The sequence below is a fragment of the Calliopsis andreniformis genome, chromosome 6 (genome assembly GCF_051401765.1).
Source record: "Calliopsis andreniformis isolate RMS-2024a chromosome 6, iyCalAndr_principal, whole genome shotgun sequence".
Classification (NCBI taxonomy): domain Eukaryota; kingdom Metazoa; phylum Arthropoda; class Insecta; order Hymenoptera; family Andrenidae; genus Calliopsis; species Calliopsis andreniformis.
In genome coordinates this window covers 8209589-8222266 of record NC_135067.1, presented here as the reverse complement: position 1 = coordinate 8222266, position 12678 = coordinate 8209589, and the positions used below count along the sequence as shown (strand labels likewise).

Here is a 12678-nt window from a genome sequence, read left to right as displayed (position 1 = left end):
AATTACATATAGCGAAGTTAGTAATATATTAAGATTAAAGAAATATCAGCAATGTGTAAAACATAAGTTTCAGTTTTGGTTGTAACAACAAGTGAACATCTTGGAATTTGAAACGGATCATCAAATAAGCGTTTATAAAGTTTTACAGAATACACTGTGGTTAAGGATTTAAAGTATTATCTCAAACCAACGAATAATTTCCCTATTTATGTAAATGATAAAGTATTATTTACAATTCATTTTAGCATGACACTATGAATACTTATATAAATTGAATGGAATACTTAGAGTAATTGCACGCCATCGCAAAATATCTAGAAATATATTCTTAATATGTAAAAAAGAAAAAATATTAAGAATACAGTGTTTCAATGTATTAATAATATAATGCTGCGGTGTCATTTTACAATAATTATGTGATTCATATTCTGTAAATGATACTATGTATGGGGTGTATTCTAAACTATATGAAACTATATTTAAACATTAAGTATTATTTTCTTCTTTTTTTGTTTCATATGAGACTGAAATATTTATATGTGCAAAGAAAATGTTAAACGATACGTGAAATTACTAAATCGTCAAAAGGAAAAAAAATTAAGAGATACCTGAAAATGTTGAAAACAAATTTTAAGCATAGAGGAAAACAATGTTTTATGCGTGCTCTTTTTAGTCTTTCCAACTGTGATCATTTTAAAAATGCCGATATATGAACCCAAACCAGCAATCAACTTTGTGATAGTCTGTGTGTCGATTTGGCAAACTTTGTTGAATTGATCCTGTTTCCTATAGATGAAATGTATAATTATTAGGGCATTGTTGCATACATACAAAGAAGACATTTACTACTTTATGAAGCGATAAAAACATTGTATTATCTCCTAATTTATATCGTATAGTAGTGTAGGCACCTTTAATAATAAATTGAAATATTACCTAGAATTCTTTGTTCAGTTTCTAATGAAAATAATTATGCTAATCTTATAGTTGAAACCTTCTTGTTTTCATTTTCAAATTATTTTCGTTGCTTAATATGTTTCTTTTATAAAAGCAGTTTTCATATTCTATATTAAAATTTAAAAAATTAATAAATTATACATTTGAGAAAAAGTATAAATTAAAATATGCAGGATATTAGGTGAATTTAAAATACTTTTATTTGAAAGTATTTTGTATGTATTCTATAGCCAATGTGTAAAAAAATGTTATGAATCAATTTTTTCCAAGCATACATATTGTAACAATTATTTTATAGATTTATTTAATTCATTTTTTAAAAAGAAAAATAAGGATCAGTGTCCTCGAGAAGAGAAAATATTTGAAATTTCGTGCCTATTCAGAGTCATGAACCTACCAATTAAGTACGCACGAAGATTCAAATGAAATGTTTTCATATTACAGATGGCGCCTTTTGAATAACTACTTTAGGATAATTTCCATCAAGAACAGTGTAATATACAAACGATAATTTCGTAATTCTGACAAAGAAAGGTGTTGTTTCGTTTATTGTATCAATAATTAAATGTAGAAAATATGTCAACATTTACTTTTGGAGCACCTACAACTTCGGCTAATACAAGTTTTGGATTTGGCCAAAAGTATGTGTAATTTTGTATTTTACTTGTTAACCCCTTATCAGAAAATTCAGAAGACTATGTCAAATCCTATAATAACGTTCAACATTTTTACGAAGGTATATTAAAGCAATAATAGTTAATCATAACCTTTTTAGACCAGCAACAGGTTTTAATTTAACCAGTACCCCTTTCGGTTCAACTACACCAACATCCACGCTAAGTTTTGGAGCACCTACAACACAAACAACAACTACTGGGCTTACTGGATTTGGGTTCAGTAACACCCCTGCAAGTTCTGCCCCAATACAATCAGGTGGTTTAGGTTTAGGAACAAGTGCAACTACTACAACTGCCACAAGTTTATTTCCAACTCCAGCTACTTCGGCTCCACTTTTTAGCGGTCTTAGTTTCGGTACACCTGCAGCAAGTACTAGTTTGTCATTTGGTACTCCAGCTAGTACAGCTGCAACTGGAGGTATCACTTTTGGTGCACCTGTTACCACAGGTATGCATTATACAAAGTTAATATTGTTTTATAATATTATTGTTGGAATGATATTTACAAAGAATTAATATTGTACATTTATAGCCCCACTATTTGGTAGTTCTGTTACCGGTGGAGGTTTATTAGGAACAAAATCACCTAGTAGTACTACTATTACTACAACTACCACTAGTAAAGGATTAGGAGGTTTAGATGTTTCTCTAAGTAGTAAAGGTCTTTCACAAGGAACCACCAACCAAACGGCTAACAAAGATAATGTCTGGCCACCAGAATTACTGCAAACGATAGATAAATTCAAGTAACTACAATATAATGAATTATAAAATATATATTACAATCACAAAAAATTAATAAAGTGCACATTTTTAATGTAGGGAATTCGTGAAGGAACAAAAGGTATTGTCTTCAGATATTGCTAGGGGTTCTGCAAGACCATTAAATCGATGTGCTGAAGATACAGCATTATTAATGGAAATTTTAACTACGTTAGCTGGATCTGTCCAACGGGATCGTTCTTCCGCTGACAAATTAAGACAGGATACAGCGAAAGCGTTACAAAATGCTGAAATAGCTCAAAGAACTCATGATACTCCACCAGGATTACAATATGAAAATAATGCACCATTATTATTCTTCATGGAACTAGCTGATACTTTCGAACACGATTTAATGTTATTTAGGTCTCAAATTGAAACAACAGAAAAACATATACAGACCATGATGACTCCAAAGACTTTAACACCACAAGGTAATTTCATATTAATCTTTAATTTTGAATAATTAATTATGTACACAATAATTGTATGCTTTTAGAATTGACAATGGCTATGAGTAAACTCCATGAGTCTCTCGTAGCTGTAGCTGGTAAATTACAAGGAGTACATTCCAAGGTGCAGCAACAAAAAGAACAATATCTTAATTTTCGAAAATATGTTTTAAAAGATAATACAAACGTCTTTGAAGACATTAAACCAGATGTAAAACCATCTCGAAGTAGTATAGGAAAAATTGCAAGTGGCCCAACTCCATTTGGACCAGGTAATGTATTTCTTACGAACACGAAATAACACAGGTTAAATCTTAAATTCAGTGACATTTGATGTATTTCATTTTTGCAGGAAATAAGAGCTTTCTGTCGTCGACAACATTAAATCCTAATAGGTCAGGAAATTATGATGCACGAAATCGACTAGGTAAATAAAAAAATCATATAATCTTACGACGTTACAACATATATCCTTGTTAAAAATGAAGTCCCTTAAACAACGTTTTCGTTGTTTCAACTATCCCATAAACACATCTCCTACCTTCAGGTCTTGCGTGGATTTAGTATGCGGTAGATTCACTAACATATAATATCCTCTCAGTAGATAGTACAGTTGTTTGTGGCTGTCATAATTTATACAAATTTTATACTTATATTTTCATTTCTGTGATTTGACTTTGTTTTTGCCTTTCCAGGAAAAATATAAGGGATTTATTTAGTTTGTAAGGTATTCAAATTTTATTTCAGTTTCTTTTTGTGTTGTCATTTGTGAAAAGGGATTCAAAAGCTTGTCTATCTAACATACATTATTTACGTATAAAAACGTATTTATTTTCACAATAATAAAAAAAATTCCTTTTTTGTAATTTCCTTAAGTAGTAGCATACAAAAAAAGAATTTAAAATGCGTGCTTGTTAAAAGTGGCTGTATACTATGCATATGCTTTAATTGCTTCTATCGTTTATGTGATTGTAAAATGCTCATGTCGATTAAAAACTGAAAATTGAATGCAGCATATGGGATTTATATCATACATAAAAATCTTGCTAACATTTTATGGGTACTTCAATATCTTGTGTTTGTTGCAATGAAATATTCTAATTTTCCAGTATTATTAATATTGCTAATAGTTCATTATTTTTTAATAATAATAATCCATTTTAATTTATATACAGCTTTAATTATTGTATGCTAGCTATATTAGTATTTTGAAATAAATTGTAAGTAATGAACTGTATATATTGTTACAGTTTGGGGAAATACAATGTCAACACCATCTGCTACTAATATTAATGTAGGCTCATCATTGAAACCACCAACTGCAAGTTTGAATTTTAGTGCCCCGACCAACCTTACTGCACCTTTACCAACAAGTGAATCAAGTTCGAGTTTTCAACTTCAGAAACCTCCTATTAGTAATAAAAGGGGAAAACATTAAATCGTGCCTATATTTATTCTCGTATCACTTTTAACCAATCATAATGTATTATTTTCTACTTTAATTATTATCGTATGTATTATTTCTATTTTTGTTTCGTATCAATTTTATTTTTTATGATAGAAGTATTTCACGTGCACCAGCATAAGTAACAAGAATACTTGAAAAGTACATAATTATTTTACACATAATCTTCAAAGATAGATTCAATATTCTAAAATAAAAAAGATTGTCTGAAGTATACTCTTACTCTCTGATTTTGTTGACGTTTTATTTTTCTAAGTTAGGATATAGATCTTATTTAATCAAATATCAAAAGAGACCTAAAAAGATGAGAAATAATTGTTACATTTATAGTTTTTTAACCAAAGACTATTTTAAAGATACAGATAATATGAAATAGTGAGTTTTATTTAGAAATGTTCTATATATGATTGTAACAATTTATCTAGCCTACATTAACATTGCAGATGAACTTGGAACTAGAATGGTGTGACAACAACTTTATTTATCATAACAATTTTGTATTTTAGACAATTTCCACATTTTGACGAAGAAAGAGCAAATTTAGTTTATTCATAAAGGTATTATCTCTGCTGCAATCCTAAAAGCAAAAATTGTATAAAATAGGATTATTTTGTATAACACATTTATATAATAATTTTTATTAATTTTATTAAATTGTGATAACTACATGTTTTTACAGTAAGTATAAATTTGTTAATCTGTCATATTAAAAACTAACTTGGGACTCTTAAATTACAGTTTTAATTTTATACTTAATTAAAACTTTTTACATTATAAATTCGTTTATTCACATCGTTCTTTTATTATTATTATATCTGTGCACGTTAGATAATGACGTAAACAATATGGGATCTATACAGAGATTTTGAAGTGAGAAGCACATTGCTTATGCTGTATACTACTTATTCTTATACATCTTTAACAATGTTCTGTTAAAAGAAATTGCACGATATCACCTTTATATGTACTAAATACTAGGTAGAAATGTTTATAAAAAATATAGTTTATAACTTCAAATTCGTTGATGAAAATCTTACATTACTCTCATATTTCTATAAAAGTACTTTAAAGAACACGAAATTGTAAACTTCCTGCCTGATATTTATGGTAAAAATAGTATCAATTAATTCTGTTTAATAATATACGAATAGTACGTAACAATATAGCAATATGCTTTTTCATTCAAAGTCTCTTCATAGACTCGATATAGCTTTCTTGAATGCATTGTGTTCTTTTCCTATAATACTCATGAAGCTGAACGTTTTATTAAAAACTATGTGAAATTTATAAAATTGATTTCGTTTGGTCCCTGTAACAAAACAATACTACAAAAGCGAAATTAAGGAGTAATTAGAAAAAATGCTTGATAATAAAATTCTGTTGTAACTAAACTTTTACCAAAAGACTTCTTTTTATGGCCACTAGATAGCACCAACTTGTATGATGGGAATCAATAACTTAAAAGCATCTTGAATGTATGAGCTCGCATTTGAAGCCTGTTACAAAGAAAAAATCATGTTATGTAGATAAAATTAATATAATACAAACATATTTTCTTACCTCCATAAAAACTGTTGTTATATTAGCTTTAATTTTATCTGGTTTATCTGACGTTTCAGAAAGTGTATTTAAGAAACTGTTATAAGCATTGGCTAGCAGTCCAATTTGATTTGAGAGAATATGTGTTAATTGAACCAATGCATCAGCTTCATTGACAGTGCTTCTATGATCTTTGATTAAAAGCAGTTCTGCAGTTTTATGAAATCTCTCTACAGAAAAGGCTGTGAATTGTGCCAAAACAGAAATGGCATGTTCAAAAATTTCTTGATCACTATGTGTCATGGATGGTGCAAGATAAGTTTTAGAATCTTCGCAAACCTAAAACCAATAATTAATTATACATTCTGTATATGAAATTAATTGCCTAATATTGTAATTACAAATACGTTATTTTTAACAATATTAAAGAAATTCTGAAAAAAAAACATGAAATAATTTCATATTTTCTTGCTTTTATATACTAGTTTAAATTGATATTATATGTAATTTCAAACTTAAGCAATTCTTCCTTCCTGTATAGATATGTATATTATATGTAAAGTCATATTCTCAATATTATATAGATAGATTACTTACATTATATAATTTTTCATATGTAATACTGATTCCAAGATCATTACAAGCTTCTTGCAGTCTAAATTTCAAATCTTCCACATTAGCAGCTTCTTCTTTTTCATCTTCATCACCCAAATCACATAATTCTTTAATTTCTTCTAATGTTTCTTGTATAGAATTTAACTCATTCGTATCCAAACTTATCAAATGTTGTTGTATCTTGATATTACTTTGTTTCGATAACATTTCCAATGCTTCTAAGTGAACAAGACCTTGATAATCATCAAAAAGGCTTTCAAAATGTACTTTTCTCATCTGTTGCTTTTCTTCAATAGTTTTTTCAATAGTTTCTGCTTTTTCTTTAGCTTCTCGAAGAACTTGTGATAAAATTGGCTTCTCTGCTTCATTTACAAAGAAAGCTCTTTTTTTCTTTAACCCTGGATCACCATCCTGTAAAACTTCCATCGTTTTTTTACCAATAGCTTCTAAAGTATCTAATCCACCACTCATAACTTTACTACCAGTCGTTTCAACTAGCTTTGTTATTGAAGATACGCCTGATATAAGATTTCCAAACCCAAAAGAGGATTGCTCTTCAACTTGTTCTGGTTTATCATCTGAAAATCAATATAATTCACGCATAATATACATAGTATCATAAAATTTGAGAAAAAATGCTGAAATTATACAATACCATTAGTCACAAAATCTTCTTCGCTTTCTGTTTTATCAGGTGTAGGTTCCTCACTTACACCCATAGATTCTTCCAGAAGCATAAGACCCTGGGACACGTGACTAGTTACTGTAGAAACTCCTACACTGGCTGCATTAATCAATGAACTTACACCCCAGCTACCCCAACCCCATCCTGTAGCAGAATTTTCTGTATCCATAGTCTGTCCTGCCAAAGATAATCGTTTTAATATTGGTTGCAATTTTTCTTCCGTTAATTCTTCAGGTAATTCAATCTCACTTCCAAGTCCTTCCCAACCCTCGGGTTTGAAAACTTCTTTAAATTTTTTATCTGATTTCATTTCTTCTGGCATATCTACTTCGTTCAATTCATCCGTCACTGACTCTGTAGTTAATAATTTTTCTGCTCTCTTTGACGTATGACTTTCAGTACTACTTGTCATTGTATCCTCTGTTTTAATTGTACTATTCACATTACTCTCTTCCAAAGTTACTTCTTCCTTTGATATTTTTGAACCTAACTTCATGGGTTTTGTGTCCTTTCGCAAACACATTTCTTCTTTTAAATTACATGTAACCTTTTCATTAGTTTGCTCTGAAGTTTCTTTAATACTACCAGTTGACTGTTCACTTTCGTCTTTACTACATGCATCCTTAATACTAGCACCTTCGTTTCTTTTTATCTTCTCTTCACGCGCTTCCTTTTCACGTGCCAACTGACTTTTCTCCGACAAATACGCCTCTCTTCTTCTGTTGTGGCTCATATTCGTAATCGGCGTTTGAGACACACATTCCACGTCGTCGTCCGATTCCGAATCAATCGTCGTCGGCGAACACCAACGTCGATTATTTCTTTTCATCGATATCTCATGGTTCATCTCTTCGTCAGCACTTTCGAAGTCATCGCTCTCGGATGTTGCCATATTAACTTCGCGTTAACACTGTCTATTTCTGCCTGACTAGAGATAACTGCTGGGAAGTTAAAAGTCCACCATCACTGGTTCGGTCACGCTTACACCTGAACCTTTTGCATAGAAATCGTGTGTTTACACGCTGAAAAATACCCAACCATACGCATGCATACATGTGTCACGTGTGTGGTTACAATTGAACACGTATCCACATCCCTCGTGTAGAGGTGGTTTAGCCACTATCAAATTCTCATGCATACGTAGGATGTAGGAATTCGTGACACTCGAGTTATGACTGCGCATGCGGCGAGAACGATTCACGGCCGTGCTTAAATGCACGTTTTTCATTTTGATGTATTTCAAAAGTGACAGAACTCAAAAAATACGATTTTCGAGTTACAACTGTGAATCAGTTTAGTAAATGCACCTCTATTCAGTACCAAAATTTTGCTAATTAACATCAAAATTGTGGAGCTTATTATCAAAGAATTCTTCAAGGATGAAATATTTAAATAATGCTTACAAAATGCAAATACAAATTATTTAAATAATGACACGTGTGATATATAATTACTCTACTATTGTTGATACGAAACAGGGAAAACAGTGATTAGTGGACATGTATTAATATGTATGAATTGACATTGTTCTAACTTAATGTTTTTTCTTGTGTTTTAAAATAAATTATTTTAAACTCTGGATTGGTTGATTAAAATCTGGATTGTTTTAGAATCTTGATGAGACTGTTTATGTTCTTTTTGTTAAAATTATCTATAAGCCCTGTATTAATTTTAAAGGAACTTCGATAATTATTCTTCAGGCTGTATAATAGTATGTGTTCTATTGTAGTTATTGTGTTACAGTCAGAATTAATAGGTGTCGGTCTTTTGGATAATATGTACGAATGCGCGATTTTCGTATTCTGGAAATTGTTGCTTGTTCTTCTATTGCCCATCCAAAACGGAGATAGGAACAATAATCAGTGGACGTATATGTATGTCATGAATTTGTATTATTCCAAATTATTAATATCTTTTTCTCATCATTTCAAATTAACATCAATTTTCAAGTTGATTTTCTATTCGTTCACGAAATTACGTGTTCATATTATTCGTGAGTTCAACAAAAGAGAAATGTTAAAAGGAAAACAAAATATTAAATGGAGTATTAACTCTGTAGAGGAAGTTCAGGGTGTAAAAAAATAAAAACACTTCGACAAATTTTTTAACGCTTCATTTGAGGCTGAAGGGATTTAAATCCTGACCGTTTTGGAACTTTCGAACAAACGGAGTACTGCCATGAGTTTGACAGCTACCACGTGATATGAGTACTTATATATGTATAGACAGTGGATGTTTACACAAAATTTAGTATTTTCATAAACACAATGAAATAAATGGATCCAAAATAAAAATTTGTTTCATCCTCCAAATTTTATTATTATGTGTACTTTACTTGCAATTTTTTAAATTTTGCGTACTACGTATATTTGAAACTTTTTTACCCATTTCAATGTTTCATGAATGCATTACAATTTGCAGTGTACAACACACATTTCTTATTGCTGCATTTTCTACATTTTGCTTTTATTAAATATAGTTGCGAAATATTTTCTAATAAAAGTTTGTAATTTTGCGTCCTTGTTCCATGTACTACTTACCATCGTGTTAACTTTACAAGCATTTAATAAAAATGTTTTTATTGGAATTTGAGAAATTCCGTATTCGTATCAATGTTCGAAAGTCAAATAAGTCCAGTGCATAGACTTCACTCGTTCCCGAGTTACTCTTTTATGAAGCTTTTACTCTTCTTCTTTATTGGAAGTTCCACGAATACTTCGAATTTTCTTCTGAAGACTTTGTACGTCATCAATTCCTGTTTTACGCAGAAGACTCTCTTCAGCTTCATTTCTTACAAATCTATCTTTAAAACGTAGATGGACTTTCCAATGAAATGGGTATTTCCCATACATATTAAAAAATTTCATTATATCAAAATGTGCTATTCCTTTTCTATCTACAAATGCTACAAATAATATAAAAATACGGTGGTAATGATACGAGAAAGTCAAGAATGAAATCGATTACTTATTTTATTATTAAAAAATTATATTTGTTACACTTAAACTTCCTTATAATTTCTTTTAAACTATAAATTCGTTCGTTGATTCTTTCTCTTATTCTGCACTTTCATTTTTTCAGTACTATTTTTATAAATATTAGACGATTTTCAATCAAAACCCAAAATACACGATTTCTCCCCAGAATCCTTAACATTGGGTCCGTAAACTAACCGAATGAAAGTATAAACTAAGTTCCTTTACAGAAATCTCAAACTTTATTTACTTCTCCCAAAATCTTCATCCCTCAGTTAAACAACCGAAAACACCGCAAACAAAGTCAAAATTCAACCCCTGTTCATAAAACAAGAAACTCCTCGAATCCAAAACACTCAAAAGCATCGACCAAAACTCACCCAATCTAATACCTTCCACGCGCACGCGTGCCACTCTTACGTCACCCAAAAATCAAAATAAATTCCACCTCATTCCATCAAACTCCCAGCACGCCTCCACGACCCAACAAAAAATCACATTCCCCATGCAAAAATCCCCTCGAATCACAGTGAAAACGTACCTCAACCCCAAACGAAAAAAAAAAAGAAAAGCAAAACAAAAAGAAGCAAAAAAAAAAGAAAGAAAGAGCGATACGCGTTCGGTACCGCAGAAAACTTAGACATAATCTCATAATGACAGGAGCGCCGACGGATTACCATCAGCTTATTCATTCGTCCCGGATGTTGAACGGTCTCGCGGTGCACCTGCGTAGAAGTCGTACAGTGGTGCCGCCAGTGCAACATAACGGAAAATATGCGAAACCATCGAAAGGGCATCGCGTTCGTCTGTTCCCGTCGCCGTTCGTGCACAGCGGTCAGAGACACGAAAGCTTTTAGCCCGACGGCGCTCGGTGGTAGAGGGGCGAGACGAAGCTCCTGCAGGGTGGGCAGAGGGACGAGGGAGGGGCTCGAGGGGGGGACGGAGGAGGAAGGAGAGTACGAGGGACCGAGGGGTGGGGATTACGCTCGGTTCTCATCGGTGGTACGCGTTGGGGCAAGGAGGAAGAGAGAGCGAGGGAGAAGCATTGCTAAGCGCACACGGTATGAACGTTCAGTGGCATGTTTCAAACACTCAACATGCTTGTAGTTGGCGCGAGGTTGTAGCATCGTCGAAACGAAAGAGCGGTTCGTCGATATTCTTGGCGCCCGGGAGAGCATCGGGCGGCTGACAGAAGTGTTTCGATTCCTGCGGAGTCACGTTTCCACGGGAATTCGGTGCCCGCGTAACGGAGCAAAAGTGTCTCTCTCGCCTCGCGGCAACCGTAACAGTGGGTGTCCTATTGTGTAAGTAAGAGCCGAGGGAAGTGAAACACGGGGTGGCCCGCGGCGGCGGTGGCGGCGGTAACCGCGGACCCGGCCTCTTGCTTTTGACATTTCTCGATAAAGGGACGTGTCGGTGGCGCGGAACGGCTCGCACGGAGGCTGAGGACGGGAAGGACAGTGAAATGCAGCGCGACGGTGCGCGCCGGCATTAGCGTGCGCGCCTGACGAAGCGGGTCGCGGGCGTAGATTACCAATCCGTCCCGCGTGGAACGATCCTCGCTTCTATTCTCGGGATCGGGAAGGAAGAGGGTGCCGCGGGTGGTTCTCTCGTGTGTCCGATTTTCGGCGTCGCCGCGGAACGTGGGGGCCGCATTCCGAGGGTGCCCCGCGACAAGTGTGCCCCGTCTGTACGCCTCGACGACCCAGGGAACCTACGATCACCTCTGACGGTTCGCGGGACAAGTGTGGCGAGGACGGTTCGAGGGCCGCGAGGATGGCGTGATGGGAAAATCAAGGTCTAGAGGAGCGGAAGACCGCGTACGGAGGTGAAGCCATCGAGTGGAGGCGACGGGAAAGAGAGAGAGAGAGAGAGAGAGAGAGAGAGAGAGAGAGAGCGAGAGAGAGAAAGAGAAAGAGAGAGAAAAAGGGGTGAAAGTGCGTTTTACGTAGAATTTGGTTTCCCCTCATTTTCTCCTGCGGCGCGAGGAAAATCGTTACGAGGCTGGTGTCGTTCCGTGTACTTTCCTCCGAAGTGGCCAGTGCGAAATTCACAGAGAGAGAGAGAGAGAGAGATTGAGAGAGAGCTAGAGAGGGAGAGAGAGAGATAGGAGAGAAAGGAAGAAAAAAAGTGTCACGATAATGTAACGGGCTTTAATAACGCGGTCTCGTACAAATGTAGGACCACGGTACCCGTCAAGGCAAGATACCAACAGTGGACTTTTCTTTAACGGCCAGCTATGTTAACGGTGGAATTCCGCTCGAGAGGAATCTGAAGGCGGGGACTCTGACGTCACTCCGCTCATGATAATGAGGTATTCATGATGGCGGAGTAGCGAGCGAGCGAGCCAGAGTACGCGAAGGAGAGAGAGATAGAGAGTGAGAGAGGGAGAGCGTGCAAGAGCAAGAACGAGAGAGAGAGAGAACGAGCGAGCGAAAGAGAGAGAAAGAGAAAGATAGAACATATGTATCCACATTCATACGAGCGTGGCTCTGCGTAGTGTACGTGTGCGTGCGTGTATGTAATCAATGATTTGCAACACACATTCTTT

The 12678-nt window shown here is 34.4% G+C and overlaps 3 protein-coding genes across 11 annotated transcripts in view; 2 read left to right on the top strand and 1 right to left on the bottom strand.

Moving 5' to 3' along the window:
• Positions 1-1461: 1461 nt before the first annotated feature.
• Positions 1462-4441, top strand: Nup58 (nuclear pore complex protein Nup58). Of its 3 annotated transcripts, none has more exons than XM_076380124.1 (8): positions 1462-1598; positions 1733-2082; positions 2167-2380; positions 2457-2830; positions 2896-3120; positions 3201-3275; positions 3544-3575; positions 4099-4237. In XM_076380124.1, exons 1-7 carry the CDS (start codon positions 1534-1536, stop codon positions 3552-3554), a joined length of 1314 nt encoding a protein of 437 aa, XP_076236239.1. In that variant the 5' UTR covers positions 1462-1533; the 3' UTR covers positions 3555-3575; positions 4099-4237. The 3 variants fall into 3 exon arrangements, with proteins under 3 accessions (XP_076236239.1, XP_076236238.1, XP_076236237.1); XM_076380123.1 differs by lacking the exon at positions 3544-3575 and adding an exon at positions 3396-3418 and having other exon boundaries at positions 4099-4232; XM_076380122.1 differs by lacking the exon at positions 3544-3575 and having other exon boundaries at positions 4099-4441.
• Positions 4442-4695: 254 nt separating this feature from the next.
• On the bottom strand, positions 4696-9939 carry LOC143180883 (protein FAM114A2). 3 transcript variants are annotated; one of them, XM_076380901.1, is made up of 5 exons: positions 9693-9939; positions 7123-8090; positions 6450-7045; positions 5874-6191; positions 4696-5809 (listed from the first exon to the last, which is right to left on the bottom strand). In XM_076380901.1, exons 2-5 carry the CDS (start codon positions 8042-8044, stop codon positions 5735-5737), a joined length of 1911 nt encoding a protein of 636 aa, XP_076237016.1. In that variant the 5' UTR covers positions 8045-8090; positions 9693-9939; the 3' UTR covers positions 4696-5734. The 3 variants fall into 3 exon arrangements, with proteins under 3 accessions (XP_076237016.1, XP_076237017.1, XP_076237015.1); XM_076380902.1 differs by lacking the exon at positions 9693-9939 and having other exon boundaries at positions 7123-7329; positions 7402-8298; XM_076380900.1 differs by lacking the exon at positions 9693-9939 and having other exon boundaries at positions 7123-8298.
• A 1227-nt stretch (positions 9940-11166) lies between these two features.
• Kibra (WW and C2 domain containing protein kibra) overlaps positions 11167-12678 on the top strand; it is a 50312-nt gene continuing 48800 nt past the window's right edge. For 2 of the 5 annotated variants that reach the window (XM_076380111.1, XM_076380107.1), the window contains exon 1: positions 11167-11955. The gene's annotated coding sequence lies outside the window, so the exon portion shown is untranslated. Of the gene's footprint in view, positions 12645-12678 lie in introns of all 5 variants that reach the window. The other 3 variants (XM_076380110.1, XM_076380109.1, XM_076380108.1) reach the window with 3 other exon arrangements.

What these genes read in the sequence shown, in the direction of transcription:
- Nup58 (XM_076380122.1), top strand. Translation starts at nt 1,534, where the DNA reads ATGTCAACATTTACTTTTGGAGCACCTACAACTTCGGCTAATACAAGT. An exon ending in CAAACGATAGATAAATTCAA is followed by an intron (nt 2,381 to 2,456) that starts GTAACTACAATA and finishes TTTTTAATGTAG; the next exon opens with GGAATTCGTGAAGGAACAAA. An exon ending in TGATGCACGAAATCGACTAG is followed by an intron (nt 3,276 to 4,098) that starts GTAAATAAAAAA and finishes ATATTGTTACAG; the next exon opens with TTTGGGGAAATACAATGTCA.
- LOC143180883 (XM_076380901.1), bottom strand. Translation starts at nt 8,044, where the DNA reads ATGGCAACATCCGAGAGCGATGACTTCGAAAGTGCTGACGAAGAGATG. An exon ending in AGAAGATTTTGTGACTAATG is followed by an intron (nt 7,046 to 7,122) that starts GTATTGTATAAT and finishes ATTGATTTTCAG; the next exon opens with ATGATAAACCAGAACAAGTT. An exon ending in TAACAACAGTTTTTATGGAG is followed by an intron (nt 5,810 to 5,873) that starts GTAAGAAAATAT and finishes TCTTTGTAACAG; the next exon opens with GCTTCAAATGCGAGCTCATA.